This window comes from Gymnoscopelus microlampas, assembly GCF_963454915.1.
Source record: "Gymnoscopelus microlampas genome assembly, chromosome: 16".
Taxonomy (NCBI): Eukaryota; Metazoa; Chordata; class Actinopteri; order Myctophiformes; family Myctophidae; genus Gymnoscopelus; species Gymnoscopelus microlampas.
This window is the reverse complement of record NC_139953.1, coordinates 3,481,489-3,498,462: the sequence shown is the minus strand read 5'-3', so window position 1 is coordinate 3,498,462 and position 16,974 is coordinate 3,481,489. Positions and strand designations below refer to the sequence as shown.

The window sequence follows — 16,974 nt, the reverse complement described above, 5'->3', positions numbered from 1 at the left end:
TGAAGTTTACATTTTCAGAATGTGCTTGTACTAACTAAGACTAAGTAAAGTAAACAAAGAAAACTATCTGAAGTTGTTGTTATTGTTATTATTAGTTATTATGCCATGATTTTACCGGTTCGGTACCGGTCCGGCCCTCTGGCCCTCTGGCCCTCCTCCATTTGGCCCCTGAGCTAAAATGAGTTTGCCATCCCTGCTTCATAGGGTGTGTAATTGATAGACAATAAGTGATCCATTCGTACACTCTCAGAGTTACAGACCTGTAAGGGTCCATTTGGTTCCATTTGTTACATTCTCCGAGTTACAGACCTGTAAGGGTCCATTTTGAACACAGTATAGCTATTAGCAGGGGTCTTCAATATACAAGGACCCCTTAGCTGAGATGAAGCAGGGACCCCCACTACATATTGTATAACATTGTGTTGCAGATTAAACTTGTTCATAGATTTCATAGATAGCTACATAGACTATCATCAGTGTAAATTCATACATTTTGTTTTGTTTATTTCAGACATTTAACCACTTAAACCCTCAATACGGTAAACTTGACCTTTAGCTCTGTACTTGGTTTGCTCCTTTTTCCATCAACACCAAACCACTTTGCTAAAATTAGCCGATGAGCTTGTAGCTCTGCTATTTTCGGTTAAAATCCTATAGGATCCCAACCCTATCTTTGACTGAGACAAACCCAAAACAAATGACAACGCTTCCTAGTGAAGGTCTGTCTGTCTCCCTCACCACCCACAACCCACAGACCTGCCCTGACCTGCAGCACATGCACGCCAAGTCATCATTTTGCGCAAGGTGCATACTTAAAAACAACAGATCTACAAGCTAACAATGCGGCGTATCTCAACGTGTTGATAGCTTGTAGATCTGCTGTTTTTTTTTGTGCATGTGACAACCTCCTACTATATGGTGCTTGACTGAGCTCCCGTACTCAGCTGGACGGATACCAGTGGTGGAAAAAGTACTCAAATGTTTTACTTAAGTACAAGTATCAACACTGCAATGTAGAAATACTCTGACAAGTAAAAGTTCGGAATTAAAAATGTACTTGAGTAAAAGTACAAAAGTAGAAAGTACTCATTATGCAGAATGTCCCATTTCACAAGTTTTCAAATGTAGGCCTATAGAAATCTTTTGAAAATAGCAGATCTACAAGCTGAGCTTGTAGATCGGCTATTTTCAAATGGCTGAAATGTATATAGGGCTGAAGTGGATAATGTAATAATAATCAAAATCTACAAAGTAACTAGTAACTAAAGTTTTCATATAATTGTAGTGGAGTAAAAGTACAATATTTGCCTCTGAGATGTAGTGGAGTAGAAGCAAAAGTATAGACAATTGGGAATACTCAAGTAAAGTAAAAGTACCTCAAAATTGTACTTAAGTACAGTACTTGAGCATTACTACTACTTGGATTAATAACTGTAATAATATCACTGCTTGCTTGGGCATTTGAAGTAAGTGACAAGGGTCCGACAATAAGGACCGCCCGAATGCCCGGGGCAAGTACAAAAACAAAAACAAAGGGGCGAGCACAACCTGTCCCGACATGCCCGGGCATGCAACAGTTGGAACCTGGTACCTATTCTACAATTGAATGATTTACTTTTGAAGAAACTCGTGTCCTGCAGTGTTTTGACCCATTTAGACCTGACACCCAATATATATATATATATATATATTTTACTGTATGCATGCTACACAGCTAACAACGGTAGGCTACCTACTGCCCCCTATAGGCAGGGCAAGTAGAAATGCAAAGTAGATTGGAGAGGCACTTGCCCGCCGGGAAAAATCCTTGACATGGGACCCTATTTACCCTAGGTTTAAGGCCCTCTACTTTTTTCCCCCTTCTAAACCAAATCTCTTCACCGAAAATAGCCGATCTACAAGCTCACAACGCGTCGCTCTGTTTTCACCAAATGTAGGGAAGCTAGGTTTTATCATGGTTAAGAGAGGCCTCTGTCCGTACTGTGTGGGGGTCTTACCTTCATCATCCATGGGTCCTCCATTTGAAGGGTTGACAGATCCTTCAGGCATCTGCGGACATGGACAGAAGAACACACATCAACATCTTGTAGATCTGCTGTTTTAGGTGTGACACTCCTCTCAAATACAGTCGACTCATAGACAATTACAATTTCAGTTCCAGGGGGTTCCCGGCAAGATATGTTAATATAGCACCACAATCATTTTTTACAACTTTAACCTTTTATAGTTTGGCTATTCAAAAATAGCAGATCTACAAGCTCATAGCGCGGCACCGAGTGCCGCGCTATGAGCTTGCAGATCTGCTATTTTTGAAAAATCGTGAGTATTTTGTGCAAATCTTTGAATATCATATTTTCTAAAGCGAACATGTGTAACTCAAATCTTTGCTTCTGGGGGGTCCCTGGAACAAAATATTTTGACATGGGGGTCCGCGGCCAAAATCATATAATTGTGTGGGTCCTTGACATGAAAAACTTTGAGAACCAACATGCTGTCTAAATAACATTCTATACATTTGAAACTATGGGATACCAGGTAAATAATGAACAAACAATGAAATCTGTCTAACAAGCTGTCTATCTAAATAACATTCAGACAAGTGACAAAAACATATGCACAGTAAACCAGCATCTTTAAAAATGAGGTAGGAGTGGACAATAGAGCCATATCTTTGATTTAGTGTCTATCGTTGCGTAATCATATCGTGGAATTTTCACATTTTTTGATATCATGAATCATGATCATACAATGTGAATCGAATCACAATCCTTTGTCTAAATTAACACCATAAAGCAATTACTAAGTTAGATTTCTGACATCGTCGCTGGTCAGGTAGAAACCTTGTATGTCCAAAAAACGAACGTTACTTTTTCAGGAGATGGCCCCCAGCTCAATATTTTGTTCCAGGGAGTGCAGGGACCACCAGAAGCAAAGATTTGAGTTAAAAATGTTCGCTTTAATAATATATATACTCACATTTTTACGATTTTCTAAAATAGCAGATGTACAAGCTCATAGCGCGCGGCATGAAGTGACGCGCTATGAGCTTGTAGATCTGCTATTTTTGAATAGCTAAAATCTAAAATGACATAGATGCTTTCCCGGTTTTAAAGGGTTAAAGCGATCAACACTTTGAACAGTGTGTTATGAAAGGAAAGGTTTAATAGCACCTACAATAGTACAGAAGCACAGCATGGAAGGAATGCTGTCAGACAGACAGACAGACAGACAGACAGACAGACAACCACACAGGGCACTGTGTTGTAATCGTCGTGCTGGCATGCAGGGCCGGCCTATCAGAGCTGTTCTAACAACAACAACACTACATCAAGTTTAAGATCAAGGAATGTTTCTGAATGAGTCTAGAGCTGCAGTGTTGCTCAAACAACGGTGTGTCGAGAATCCATTTTCTGTTTATTAAAGAGCTGGAGAGACATGGGAGACTGCCTGTTACTGAGCAAACACAATGTGTAGAGCTTTACTTTTTTAACATTTTTACTTTTTGTTTTAATCCAAAACGTATGACTTACACTACCTGTAAGCTGTAACCCATATCCCACCCGACACATTAGTCCTCCGGGTTTTAAGTCAGGATTGGTGGTCCCTGCTTCACAATCAGCTGAAACCCCATAATTAAAGGGCTATTTCACTTAAAAAATACTTCTCTTCTGGGGTCATGTTCACGTCTACACAGGCTTCTGTGCAATTTAAAGGAGTAGTTCACCCCAAAACATCACTTATTGTCTATCAATTACACACCCTATGAAGCCTTGAATTCATGGATTAGTTTTAGTTTTTGTTGCATTCCTGAGCCAATAATTTGATGACCAGCAGAGTCTCCTATACTGTAGCAAAATATTGGCCTAGGAATGCAACAAAAACAAATACATCTCAATTCATTCAAGGTTTCATGGGCTGTGTATTGTGTAATTGATCGAAAATAAGTCATTTTTGGGGTGTACTACTTAAATGCTGTGTGGGGGGGACATCTACTCTGACAAAGGTCAGAGTAGATGTGAAGATGACCCCGGAACGTGGTTTAAAGTAAAGTGACATTCTCCTTTAATTAATGAAAGATACAGTCAAAGGGCCCACTGCCAAAAAAATATTAAGTTACTATGCATTTAATTCAAGGATCATACCGTGTTTCTGTCACGTCAAAACCTTGTATGTCCAAAACCGTTCCTTTTTTAAATTAAAACATTTTAAATAGTAAAAATAGCAGATCTACAAGCGCTATGTGCGCTTTTCGCTACTTTTGTGCAACACTCTTGTATGATGAAGTGGGGCGTAAATTAGAAGAAAACATACGTTTAAATATGGAGTTGCGAGGAGTCGTACATCCTACAACCGTCTTAGATCACATCAAAGCTTTGGTGTGAAGCTGTGAAATAAGGTCGCCCAGAATAAACAGGAAGTGATGTCCTATACTTCCTGCGCAACCGTTTGAGCACAGGAAGTGGAAGGTGAACCACATCCCCTAGATGGGGTCAGCGATGCGAGTCATGTGCTGAAGGATGGGAGTGATTTACAAGATAACAACTTTTTAACACACTCTTATGATGGCTGCTTAGCAAAACTGCATGGATCCTGCAGCAGTGGTTCTAAAAGTGGGGTCCAGGGACCCCCGTGGGTCCTTGAGGGGGTTCCAGGGGGTCCCCAGCTAAACTAGTTGATATAGCATCACAATCTGTTGAACCACTTTAACACTGCTTTATACTTAGGCTATTTGAAAATAGACGATCTAAAAGCTCACAACACAGCGTGCCGCAATGCGACCTTGAAAGCTTGTAGATCTGCTATTTTAGATTTTTTTGGGGGGGGAATCTTGAAAAATTTGGAATAAATTAGATTTTTGATTTTCTTTTTTTACAAATCTTGTATGGGAGTCACTGGGACAACATATTTTCAGATGGGGGTCCGTCTGAAAATGAAAATGTTTAAGACCCAATAAATCTACATCAAACTGTAAAAACCACAGTGTTAATTTAACTCTGAGAGAGTGCACACATGGAACCAAATGGACCCATGTGTACACTCTCAGAGTTAAATTAACACTAAGGCTTTGACAGGGTGCTCTTGAGTTCAGATTACCCAGCAGGCCTGCTGGGAGACTGCTGCAGGTGAACTTAACTGATTTAGTGCACAGTTCAAAAGTTTAAATGGCCATTTGGCTTGCGCGCATGCGCGCACACGCTCTCTCACACACACACACACACACACACACACACACACACACACACACACACACACACACACACACACACACACACACACACACACACACACACACACACACAGTCCCCCGGTGCTAAGACGTTTGTCTTCAGAGTAAATGGGAGTCGATAGTGTGTGATGTCATCAGAGGAAGGAGATAAATGTGTTTAGATCAAAACAGCGTAGGTCTGGACTGTTCTGTTAGACCTTTAAGGAGGGCGCTTTAATAGGGGGTGGTGCAGGGGTAAAAGTACCTAGTGCCCACCACTGTGGAGTCAGGGGTTAGAATCCACGGTGCATCTGGCTTGGCCGAGTGTCTATACTGTACAGTACTTATGTGAACACAAGTGGTCGAGTGGTTGTAGATCTGCTATTGTCTTTAGTTAACCTTGAAGGTTAAACTTGAAGCCTATAGTATAGCGTCTCTATTCTGGGGGAGGACATTCAGCTAAAACATAGGGACATAAGGTACATAAGTGATAAGTAATTTCCCCCTCAAAAATGCTTTTTTCCCCTCTTTTTTGTCTCCGCCAGGCCGAAGGCATGGCGGAGAGTATGTTTTACCCTCCGTCCGTCCGTCCGTGTGTGTGTCCGTCCGTCTGTGAACACCTGTGATTGGCTAGCGAGACACATCATGAAATTAACTTCAAACTTTGCAGACGCGCTGTGATTGGTTAGCGAGACGCATGATGAAATTACAAAATCACACCCAGTGTGAAGTGAGCGGTGCTATTTAAAAACAACAGTGGTCATCATCACAGTGATGGAAGCTCACTTTTTTTTAAAAGCATTTTTTTTTAAGTGAGTGGTGATATTTATGAGTTTATATTTATGAATTTCGTCATGTGTCTCGCTAGCCAATCACAGTACTGAGCAAAGGGTCTGAATACCAATCAGCCAATCACAGTACAGCGAAAGACGGAAAGAAAAGCTTTCGCTACGGATGGGTCCCAAACCCACTTCCTGACCTGGCGGAGACCTGTGCTCCGAGGAGCACATTTTCTAGTTTATAATCAATTCAATTGATTAATTTGATTAACTGTTGCTCTCCTGGAGATGCTTTTATTCAAAGGTGGTTTACAGTACAAATAAAATTGGGTGTTGGTTTCGGGAATAGAACCCTTACCCCTGGCAGGGCTCAAGGGCACATGGTTGAACTGAAGTGGACATTGAACCAAGGCAACACTCTTCAATCTCCTCCAGTGTGTATTTAGAGAAACGTCTTCAACGTTTTTCAGGCCAAGGACCCCCTTAGCTGAGAGAGAGATGAAGCAGGGACCCCCCACTACATATCGTATAACATTGTGATTACTTTTACATAGATTTCAGAAAATGTAACCACTTAAACCGTCAATACTTAGTAAACTTGACCTTTGGCTCTGTACTTGGTCTGCTCTTTTCCCCCCTCTACACCAAACCTCTTTGCCGAAAATAGCAGATCTACAAGCTCACTTGTAGATCTGCTATTGTTGGCAAAAGTTCTCCTCAGAATAGGGATGCTGGGGTTCAAGTGGTTAATGTAAAAAAAAAGAAAAACACACACATATATATATATATATCTCCTATCACACAACGATTTGGCGGCCCCCCCTGTAGTAACTCTGAGGACCCCCTGTTGTAGACTATCTGTGGTTTAGATATGAATGACCAGACAAATGTCTCATCCAACATGGCGCGTGTCATATTCCTTATCTGCTTCCTGTGAGACTCCTCACAGAAGGCCATGACCATTCCCTGTCTCACAGGAAGTGAGTCAGACTGCTGCGAGGGCTTTCCCAACACAAGAGCTTATTTTAGCACAATGTTTGATATCGTCGCTGTCAGGCAGAAACCTTGTATCTCAAGATGTCAACTTTCTGTCTTCTTTCATAAACTAATGCATTATTTTGTACTTATGCCATATGACAGTGCTTACATTGCAAAAATAGCCGATCTACAAGCTCACAACCTGTCGCGATGCGACAGGTTGTGACCTTGTAGATCAGCTTTTTTAGCAATTCTTTGAAAATGTTCGCCTATAATAACATATGGCTAAAATATACTGGGAGGCCTGATTGAAAGTGAGTGTGTGGGGTTTTAGAAATACTGAAACGATGAAAAACGCATTATGAAGAGCTAGTGACTAAATAATAACTACAGTTTGTTTATTTTTGGACCACAATTCTTATATGAGACGATTCTAAGATGACCCAATGTTATTCTCCATAGAGAAATTACTTTACGAACCAGGGGATGAACGAGTGACGTCAGGACTTCGGTACTCTATTGGATCCATTGTTACAGTGGTTCTCAAAGTGGGGTCCGGGGACCCCCTGGAGTCCTTCCTTGAGAGAGTTCCAGGGGGGTCCCCAGGTAAATGTGTTAGGGTTATTATGTGTTATTTTACAAAGATCTAAAAAGATGAGAACAATTTGAATATTTTTGAAACATTTTAACAACACAAATCTTGTATGGGGGTCCCTGGGAAAAAAAATCAGATGGGGGGTCCGCTGCCAAATACATCATATTAATTGGGGGGTCCTTGACATGAAAATGTTTGAGAAACACTGCATTGGAACACAGGTTATTTATTTTATTGTTTTAATTTCCTGAAAAGTAACAGTTTTGGACTTTTTTTCCGTAAATGAATGCCTCGCGAGGCGTTGTGAGCTTGTAGATCGGCTATTTTCACCATTTTAAAATGCTTTTAAAAGAATAATACGTAACAGCTTTTGGACATGCAAGGTTTCCACAGGCAGTGTGTGAGACACACTGCACACTAATGGTCCACGTGGGACCACCACCACAGAGGGTCTATTTTTAACCCTCCTTCTACAGAGAGCTCAGCTCTGATTGGACACATTCACTACTAAAGGGTTTGAATTCTAATGGTTTGGAGTTAGGATTGGTTCCTGGACACACGCCGTATTAGGACATTTTAACAGCCTCTATTTACTGTATTGCATTGGTTCTCAAAGTGGGGTCCGGGGACCCCCAGGGTTCCTTGGAGAGGGTACCAGGGGGTCACCAGCTAAATTAGTTAATGTAGTGTCACAATCATTTTTACCACTTAATCCATATTTTATACTTTGGATATTCAAAAATAGCAGATCTACAAGCTCATAGCGCGGCACTCGTATTTTTTTTAAATCTTGAAAATGTGTGCAAATCTTTGAATATGTATATATCTTAAAGCAAACATTTTTAACTCAAATCTTTGCTTCTGGGGGTCCCTGGAATGGGGGGTCCGCGGGCCAACTAAATATCAATTAGGGAGTCCTTGACATGAAAAAGTTTGAGAACCACTGGCCTATCTATCTCTCCATCCATCGTAATGGGATTATTCCACTGTCACTATGTACAACAATGAGGCATCTCCTTAGACAAACACACACTGTTTGTCTGTCTGTCTGTCTGTCTGTCTGTCCTATACAGAGATAAACACCATTACCAGTATTAACTAATAGCGCCTGTCTGTCTCTTCCCAGCGGATCTCGAGGAACCGTCTGACCGGGCGACTTCATACTCGCCGTGTGTGTGTCACAGAGGGACTGTGTGTGTGCGTGTGTGTGTGTGTGTGTGTATGTGTGTGTGTGTGTGTGTGGGGGGGGGGGGGGGATAACCAGCTGTTATGGAGAGAACATCTAAACCCACACATCTCCAATCTGTCTGTCTGAGTGCCCTTTTATGCCCATATATGGAGATCCCTGATGTCATCAATCAATTTGATGTCACAGTAATGACCTCATAGACTACTATAATACATGCACTAGATATACGCTGACAGCGGGTACAACGGGTACTACATAAGCAGCAGGGCATGGCGTCCTAATGGCCATCACATTAACAGTCTCCATCTCGCAGCCAATCAGGAAGCACCCTCAGCCAGGTGACACCCGATCACAGAGGAAGTGGGTGTGCCCCATTACTACTAAAAACATGCACATCACACAACAGTGATGTCATCACACCACCGTGATGTCATCACACAACAGTGATGTCATCACACCACAGTGATGTCATCACACAACAGTGATCAGCATTAAAGTGATGAACACTTCAACAGCTACATTTACTAATTGTAATCCAATATGATTGTGAAATGGAATTCTGCATAATGACTGCTTTTATGATTGGTAATGCAACAATACACTTTTAAGAAAAAAAAAACAATTTTCAAAATTTTCAAATGCAAGACTTGTATTACATGTCTGCAAACGTGCAAATGTATAAAAAATATTTTGAAAATAGCAGATCTACAAGCTCACAATGCATCGCATTGCAATGCATTGTGAGCTTGTAGATCAGCTATTTTCAAGAAATGGTTAAAGTATGTTTTGTAATAATCAAAATCTGCAAAGTAAGTATTCAAATAATTGTCGAGTAAAAGTACAACATTTGGATTCCAGATGTAGTGGAGTAGAAGTAAAAGTATTGGAAATTGGAAATACTCAAGTAAAGTACAAATACCACAAAATTGTACAGTACTTGGGTACATGTACTTAGTTACTTTCCACCACTGTTAAAAAACTAATCAAGCAAAACTAAATGTGACTTCCACCAAATCACAGCCTACTAAGTTGTCACATCACTGTCAGGTTCATATAACAGCCTGATTTACACTTGTTTTTGCACTGAAAACAGACGATCTACAAGCCGATCGGTAGATCGGCTTGTAGATCGTCTGTTTTCAGTGCAAAAAACAAGTATGAATCAGGCTATTAAATGAACCTGACAGTGATTGCGCGAAAAGACCTAACCCCCGGCACGCAAACCAAGCCAAAAGTCAGCAAAAAGAAAAGGTAAGTTGATGTGATCTCACAGCAGGAGTCTGAACTTCTTCAGACTCTGAAAGAAGACACTCACCTCCTATAGAATAACTTCTATCTCCTCCTGCATCCACACACTGTGGTCTGCTTTAGTGCTTTATGTGGTTAATATCTCCAGATGTTCATCTATAATAAATCCTAAAAGTTATGAACCCGGTGCGTGGATCCACTTTTCCGTTTGAACGCTTTTTCTCATCTGACGAGCTGTTGCGAGAACCAGAGTAGCGGAGGCAACGGGCGTGTTACACCGATCTCTGTGACCCGTCGCGATCTGTCACCCATTCACTTCCAAAGAAACATTGTGGAGGAAAAAACAACTTTTTAAATTATTATTAATCGACTACATTGACGTGAAAGAAAAATTGTGTCTCACGTAAAAAAAAAACTTAAGAGAAAATAAAAATGCAAGAGAGAGGTTAAAACGACTTCCGGGGTGACGGAAATATATGGGTCACCGTTGTTGTTGTGACACACTTAGTGAAAATCCACGCCCCTTCAGCGTCTCTCTCGTAACAATCCAAAAAGTCGCTTCTTTAAAAAAAAAAATAACTTAACACAATGAATTAAAGGAATGACACGTGCTTCCCTGTCGAGTTTATAACATATATATATGCTGATATGAATTAGTATTAATGTTAAACATATAAGCTCGTTGTTATTGTTGTAGGAAGACAGTGGTGTGTTGATGAAGCATTTTTCAAACTGTCTCTAGAAGTACTGAACTCTGGGAAGTGAAGTCATATTATACTGTAGTGTACAGTGCGGTTCAAGTCTATGTTCTCAACCAGTGGTTCGGGGACCACCAGTGGTCCTTGAGGGGGTTCCAGGGGGTCCCCAGCTAAATGATAGATATTTAGGAACCAAATGGACCCTTATCATAAGGGTCTTATGTGCCTGTAACTCAGAGAGTGTACAAATGGAACCAAATGGACCCGTTAGGGTCCATTTGGTTCCATCTGTACACTCTCTGAGTTAAATTAACATTGATTTTACAATATAAATTAGGGTCCTAGAGATAGAAATGCCATTAAATGGGGGTCCGTAGCCCTAATGCATACAAACTGCGGGTCCTTGAAATGAAAATGGTTGAGAATCACTGCTGGAGCCGTAAAAATCTTCTCTTATGGGGGTCCCTGGTATATCTTTTCAAATGGGGGTCCCTGGGCTAATATGTGTCAATTTGGGGGTCCTTGAAAAGGTTGAAAACCACTGCTGTAGTGTACAGTGTGTGTGTAGTGTGGTGGAAAAAATACTCCAATGTTTTACTTAAGTAAAAGTATCAATACCACAATGTAGAAACACTCCGTTACAAGTAAAAGTCCGGTATTCAAAATGTACTTGAGTAAAAGTATAAAAGTATCAAATCAAAATGTACTTGTGTACCAAAAGTACTCATTATGCAGAATGTCCCATTTCACAAGTTCAATATGTATACGAATCTTTTGAAAATAGCAGATCTACAAACTCACAACGCGTCGCAATCTTGTAGATCTGCTATTTTCAAATGGCCGAAGTATATATATGAGGCTAAAGTATGCATGTTTTGTAATAATAATCCAAATCTAAAAAGTAACTAGTAACTAAAGTTTTCAAATGATTGCAGTGGAGTAAAAGTACAATATTTGCCTTTTGAGATGTAGTGGAGCAGAGGTAAAATTATTGAAAATTGGAAATACGCCAGTAAAGTAAAAATACCTGAACATCGTACTTTAAAGTACAGTACTTGAGAGTGTACTTATCTTGTTTCCACCACTGACTGTAACTGTTATGTATAGGCTCTATGCACAGCAGCCATATTATCACTTCCTTCACAGGTGTTACCAATGATACTAATGAAGGCTCTGTTCCATTTAGTCTAGCACAGTGGTTTCCACAACCCCCATAACTCTGAGAGTGTACAAATGGAACCAAATGGATTTGGTTCCATTTGTATACTCTCAGAGTTACACACCTGAAAGGGGCCATTTGGAAGCCCACGAGGGTCCCTGGACCCCAACTTTAGACCAACTGGTGTAGCAGAGTGTTTCCAGTGAGCCAACATGCACAATATCAGCACCCTGACTCTGTTTGACCAGAATGGAACAGAGCCTTCATTAGTATCATTGGTAACACCTGTGAATTTCTTCATAATATGGCTGCTGTGAATAGAGCCTATTGGACTGGACTTACTACAAATACACATATATATATATATATATATATAAATAAATAAAATAATACATACTTGTGTATATTTCAACAAAACCATGCCCTACTTCAGTGGTTCTCAACCTGTGAGTCGAGATCCCCAGGGGGGTCCCCACGTGATTTGAGGGGGGGGGGGGGTGGGGGGGTCCCCTGTCCCCAGATGACAAAGTCACAATGTAAGGACTTTTATTAATACCTAATGCCTAAAAAAGAAAATAAATGATGAAAAAAGACCATTACTGCATCAAAAGTAATCAACAAACTATACAATAAAAACTGGTCAAACATTGGCCAAATCCTCAAATAATATAAGAAAGAGGCAAACATTGGGAATTTTCACAATGTTTGCTGTTTACACAATGTAGCTGATCTACAAGCTCACAGCTGTGAGCTTGTATCTGCCATTTTCACAATATGTATCTGTGGCAGTGGAACCGAGTCAAACTAAATGTAATGCCTCAACTCTAACAATTCCAAGTGCTTGTTGGGATGGGGGGGTCCTCACTCAATTCAAATATGATTATTTTGGGGGTTCTCTGTTCAAATATGATTATTTTGGGCGGTCGCGGCCTGAAAAGGTTGAGAACCGGGGTGCTCCTTCCATTCCGACATCTCGCCACTCCGACTAGTGGCTTCCGCGTGCGGTTAGGGTTAGGTATAGGGTTCGTTAACGTCGGAAAGGCGACATGTCGGAAAGGCGAAATGCACCCGAGAACCACTGCCCTACTTCATCATACAAGAGTGTCACACACAAGTTGTGAAAATATCCGATCTACACGACGCGTTGAGAGCTTGTAGGTCTGCTATTTTGACAATATGTACTTTTTTAGCGGTGCCAGCCGCTCTACATTTGACCGTGTCTGTGTGTCCGTCCGTATGTTATGTCCGTCCGTATGTTATGTCCGTATGTTTGAGCACGGCACACGCAGTGTGCAGCCACCAGGAGGCCAGAGTTTAGTAAAAAACATTTTTGGAATACATTTACAGGGATTTAACATTGTTTCTCTAGTTCATATATAGCCCAATTAAATAAACTCATGAAAGGCACCGCTTCCTTCACACAGGGTGTGATTTTTTTTAAAGGAACAATTTTAGGCATAAAAGGTTTCCACCAGCAATGATATCTTACAACCTCTCTCTCTCTCGCGCGCGCGCGCGCGCACACACACACACACACACACACACACACACACACACACACACACACACACACACACACACACACACACACACACACACACACACACACACACACACACACACACACACACACACACACACACACACACACACACACACACACAGTATTGTATTAGGCCCTAAAGGTACAGTATAAGTGACCCAGCCAACCAGAGGAATGACAACTATTGTTTTCATGTCTACATTCCTGCCCAGGGTTGGTTGTTTGCATGCATTGATTCGTTTAAACAGATAATTATTACAATGGGCTCTATGCCCAGCAGCCCCATTGGAAATAAATTGGGCCTCTTCCTTGTTTCCTTACTTCCTTCACAGGTGTTACCAATGATACTGATGAAGGCTCTGTTTCATTCTGGTCAAACAGAGTCAGGGTGCTGATGTTGTGCATGTTGACTCACTGGAAACACTCTGCTACACCAGTGGGTCTCAAAGTGTGGTCCAGGGACCCTCGTAGTTCCCTGAGGGGGTTCCAAATGGACCCTTACGGGTGTAACTCTGAGAGTGTACACATGGAACCTCAGAGTTATGGGGCTTTGAGAAACACTGTGCTACACTAATAGTCAGGGGATATTTAAAAAGTCTTGGAATAAATTCCTTACCAAAAAGAATCTTCACCAATGTGTTTGCAAAGGTGTCTAACACATCACAACTTTATTGAAATTCAGTATCCCTAGGAGAATTTTTGACAGCTCCTTAAAGTTGGAGTACCCACCATAACCTTGGTTAAAAAAAAATCCCCCCAAAAAAAAATCCAAATTTAATTCTGTTTTAAGTAGCATGTGAGGTGTCAAACTAGGGTGTTTTTATGATTCTGAATCCATTGCAATCATTTGTTTTGCACCAAAACCACTCCTTGGGCTAAAAACGGCCCAATCTCAATGGGCCTTTTACACAAAAACATGGCTATGGCCGTTTTTAGCCCAAGGAGTGGTTTTGGTGCAAAACAAATGATTGCAATTGTTGTGATGTGTTACTAGACACCTTTGCAAACACATTGGTGAAGATTTTTTTTGGTAAGGAAATTATTCCAAGATTGGAAAATATTCTGCTAATATCCCCTGACTATAAATGGAACAGAGCCTTCATTAGAATCATGTGCGTTTCACTTGTTAGGTTGATGCTTTGCACACACACAATACAACTGTAAACACGTTTCAACCAGTGTCACTCATATCTCAAGATATTTGTTACGCACTGAAAATGTTAGGAATGTAAGTGTGTGTGTGTGTGTGAGAGAGAGAGAGAGAGAGAGAGAGAGAGAGAGAAGGGGGAGGTCAGTTGTAGTATGACTCAGTGTGTGAGAACTTGCTTGGAGAGAGACAGACAGACAGAGAGACAGACAGACAGACAGACAGACAGACAGACAGACAGACAGACAGACAGACAGACAGACAGAAAGAAAGAAAGAGAGCAGGAAAGAGAGAGAGAAAGAGAGAGAGAGAGAGAGAGAGAGAGAGAGAGAGAGAGAGAGAGAGAGAGAGAGAGAGAGAGAGAGACTGGTTTCTTATCTCGCTCTACCATCAGCCCAACAAACATTGGTGAATTTATGAGGTGTCATTTTAGTTATAAAAGTCTACAGCCTGCTCAGTGACCTTCACACTGTCCACAGGGCCCATCTGTCACCTGAAACCACCCCCATCACTCTGTCACAGGTGTTCTGTACAACAGTGGTTGGCAGTGGTGGAAAAAGTACTTAGTAGATTTTGATTATTATTACAAAACATACATTAACCACTTCAGCCCTACAATATACAGTACATTTCGGCCCTTTTAAAATGCCGATCTACAAGCTCACAATGCGTCGCGATGCGACGCATTGTGAGTTTGTAGATCTGCTATTTTCCTTTTATTCATTGAAAACTTTTGAAAATGGGACATTCTGCATGATGAGTAGGTACTTTCTACTTTTGGTACTTTTAAGTACATTTTGATACCAATACTTTTGTACTTTTACTCAAGTACATTTTGAATTCCGGACTTTTACTTGTAACAGCGTATTTCTACATTGCAGTATTGATACTTTTACTTAGTAAAAAATTTGAGTACTTTTCCCACCACTGTAAGACAAGCTCATTATTCTATTCAGTTGAGCAGGTTAGTACATTTTACATGGCATTGGCTCCCTCCAGTGGCCACACAGTGGCTACTGCAGCAGCAAGTGAGGGAGTGGCATTGTAATTTATTATTTTAAATACTTTAACCACTTCTAAGCCCTATTTTATCAATATAATAGCAGATGTACAATGTCACAACGTGCTGTGAGCTTGTAGATCTGCTATGTTTGGTTAATAAAGACACACATGTAACTCCATGCCACCCCAAAAAAAATATATATAAATAGCATTGATTGAATGAATGAATGAATAAATGAATACATGAATAAATAAACAAATAAATAAATAAATAATAATAATAAATGTTCACTAGGATGAAAATGTTTGAGGCGAGTTGAAAAAAAATTCTCTGTAAAGTTTAACTAAACTTAAATTTATATCACTCCAAAGTTTAACTTAACTTTAATTGGAGTAGGCTACTTATTCTATTCAGCAGAAACAGTGATAAAAACGGTTTCAGAACACATTCACACCAGTGTTATGGTTGTGGCCCCAGAACACCCTCACATGAGGTCACACAAGTACTTGTGTCCATTGAAACATGTCCAGACAAGAAGTCTAGTGTATAATCTGTCCATTGGACAGAAACCTGACACAACTGCCACTGAGCCACAACAACCCATGATGTAAACACCCACCAACAGAGACTGTGATGTGATCACACACATAATATGAGTCTAAACCTGCCTACAAGAACCCGTTCAGCCTGATTTCTACCCCACCAGTCATATGATGAGATTACAATTAAGCATCTACCTTAGGAGTAATGCTAAGTAGTCCTGTCACAATAGGCTCTATGCACAGCAGCCATATTATCACTTCCTTCACAGGTACCGTGTTACCAATGATACCATTTAGTCTAGCACAGTGGTTTCCACGACCCCATAACCCTGATTGTGTACACATGGAACCAAATGGACCCGTAAGGGTCCATTTGGTTCCATTTGTACACTCTCAGAGTTACACACCTGTAAGGGGCCATTTGGAAGCCCATGAGGGTCCCTGGACCCCAACTTTAGACCCACTGGTGTAGCAGAGTGTTTCCAGTGAGCCAACATGCACAACATCAGCACCCTGACTCTGTTTGACCAGAATGGAACAGAGCCTTCATTAGTATCACCTGTGAATTTCTTCATAATATGGCTGCTGTGAATAGAGCCTATTATGACATAATCGTCTTATCGCAATTATTTTAGATAATCGCAATTCTTTTTGCATAATCGTCATAATAGTTTCCACATTGAAATGTTCACACATTTTCAAATATATATAAAAAAAAACAGAAATTACATTTATATTCATAATGTTCCAATGTTCAATGGCCAAAAACACAATTCAATTGTTAACGCAATTATTTGAGTGAATTAATTGCCAACTTAAATTTGAGATCATGACAGCCCTAATGCTAAGTTGATTGCAGTGGTGGAAAAAGTACTCAAATGTTTTGC

At 40.6% G+C, this 16,974-nt stretch overlaps 2 protein-coding genes across 2 annotated transcripts in view; one reads left to right on the top strand and one right to left on the bottom strand.

The window, feature by feature from the left end:
- Positions 1 to 10,098, bottom strand: part of LOC311063772 (pleckstrin homology domain-containing family G member 3-like) — a 70,751-nt gene extending 60,653 nt beyond the window's left edge. Inside the window, exons 1-2 of the mRNA XM_084083373.1 lie at positions 10,063 to 10,098; positions 1,998 to 2,049 (exon numbers count right to left, since the gene is read on the bottom strand). Of these exons, the coding sequence (XP_083939499.1) occupies positions 1,998 to 2,021 (24 nt within the window). The 5' untranslated portion in view covers positions 2,022 to 2,049; positions 10,063 to 10,098. The remainder of the gene's footprint in view (positions 1 to 1,997; positions 2,050 to 10,062) is intronic.
- The window catches only part of LOC311063456 (protein NLRC3-like), a 621,663-nt gene that overhangs the window by 265,039 nt on the left and 339,650 nt on the right, over positions 1 to 16,974 (top strand). The gene's annotated exons all lie outside the window — the stretch shown is intronic.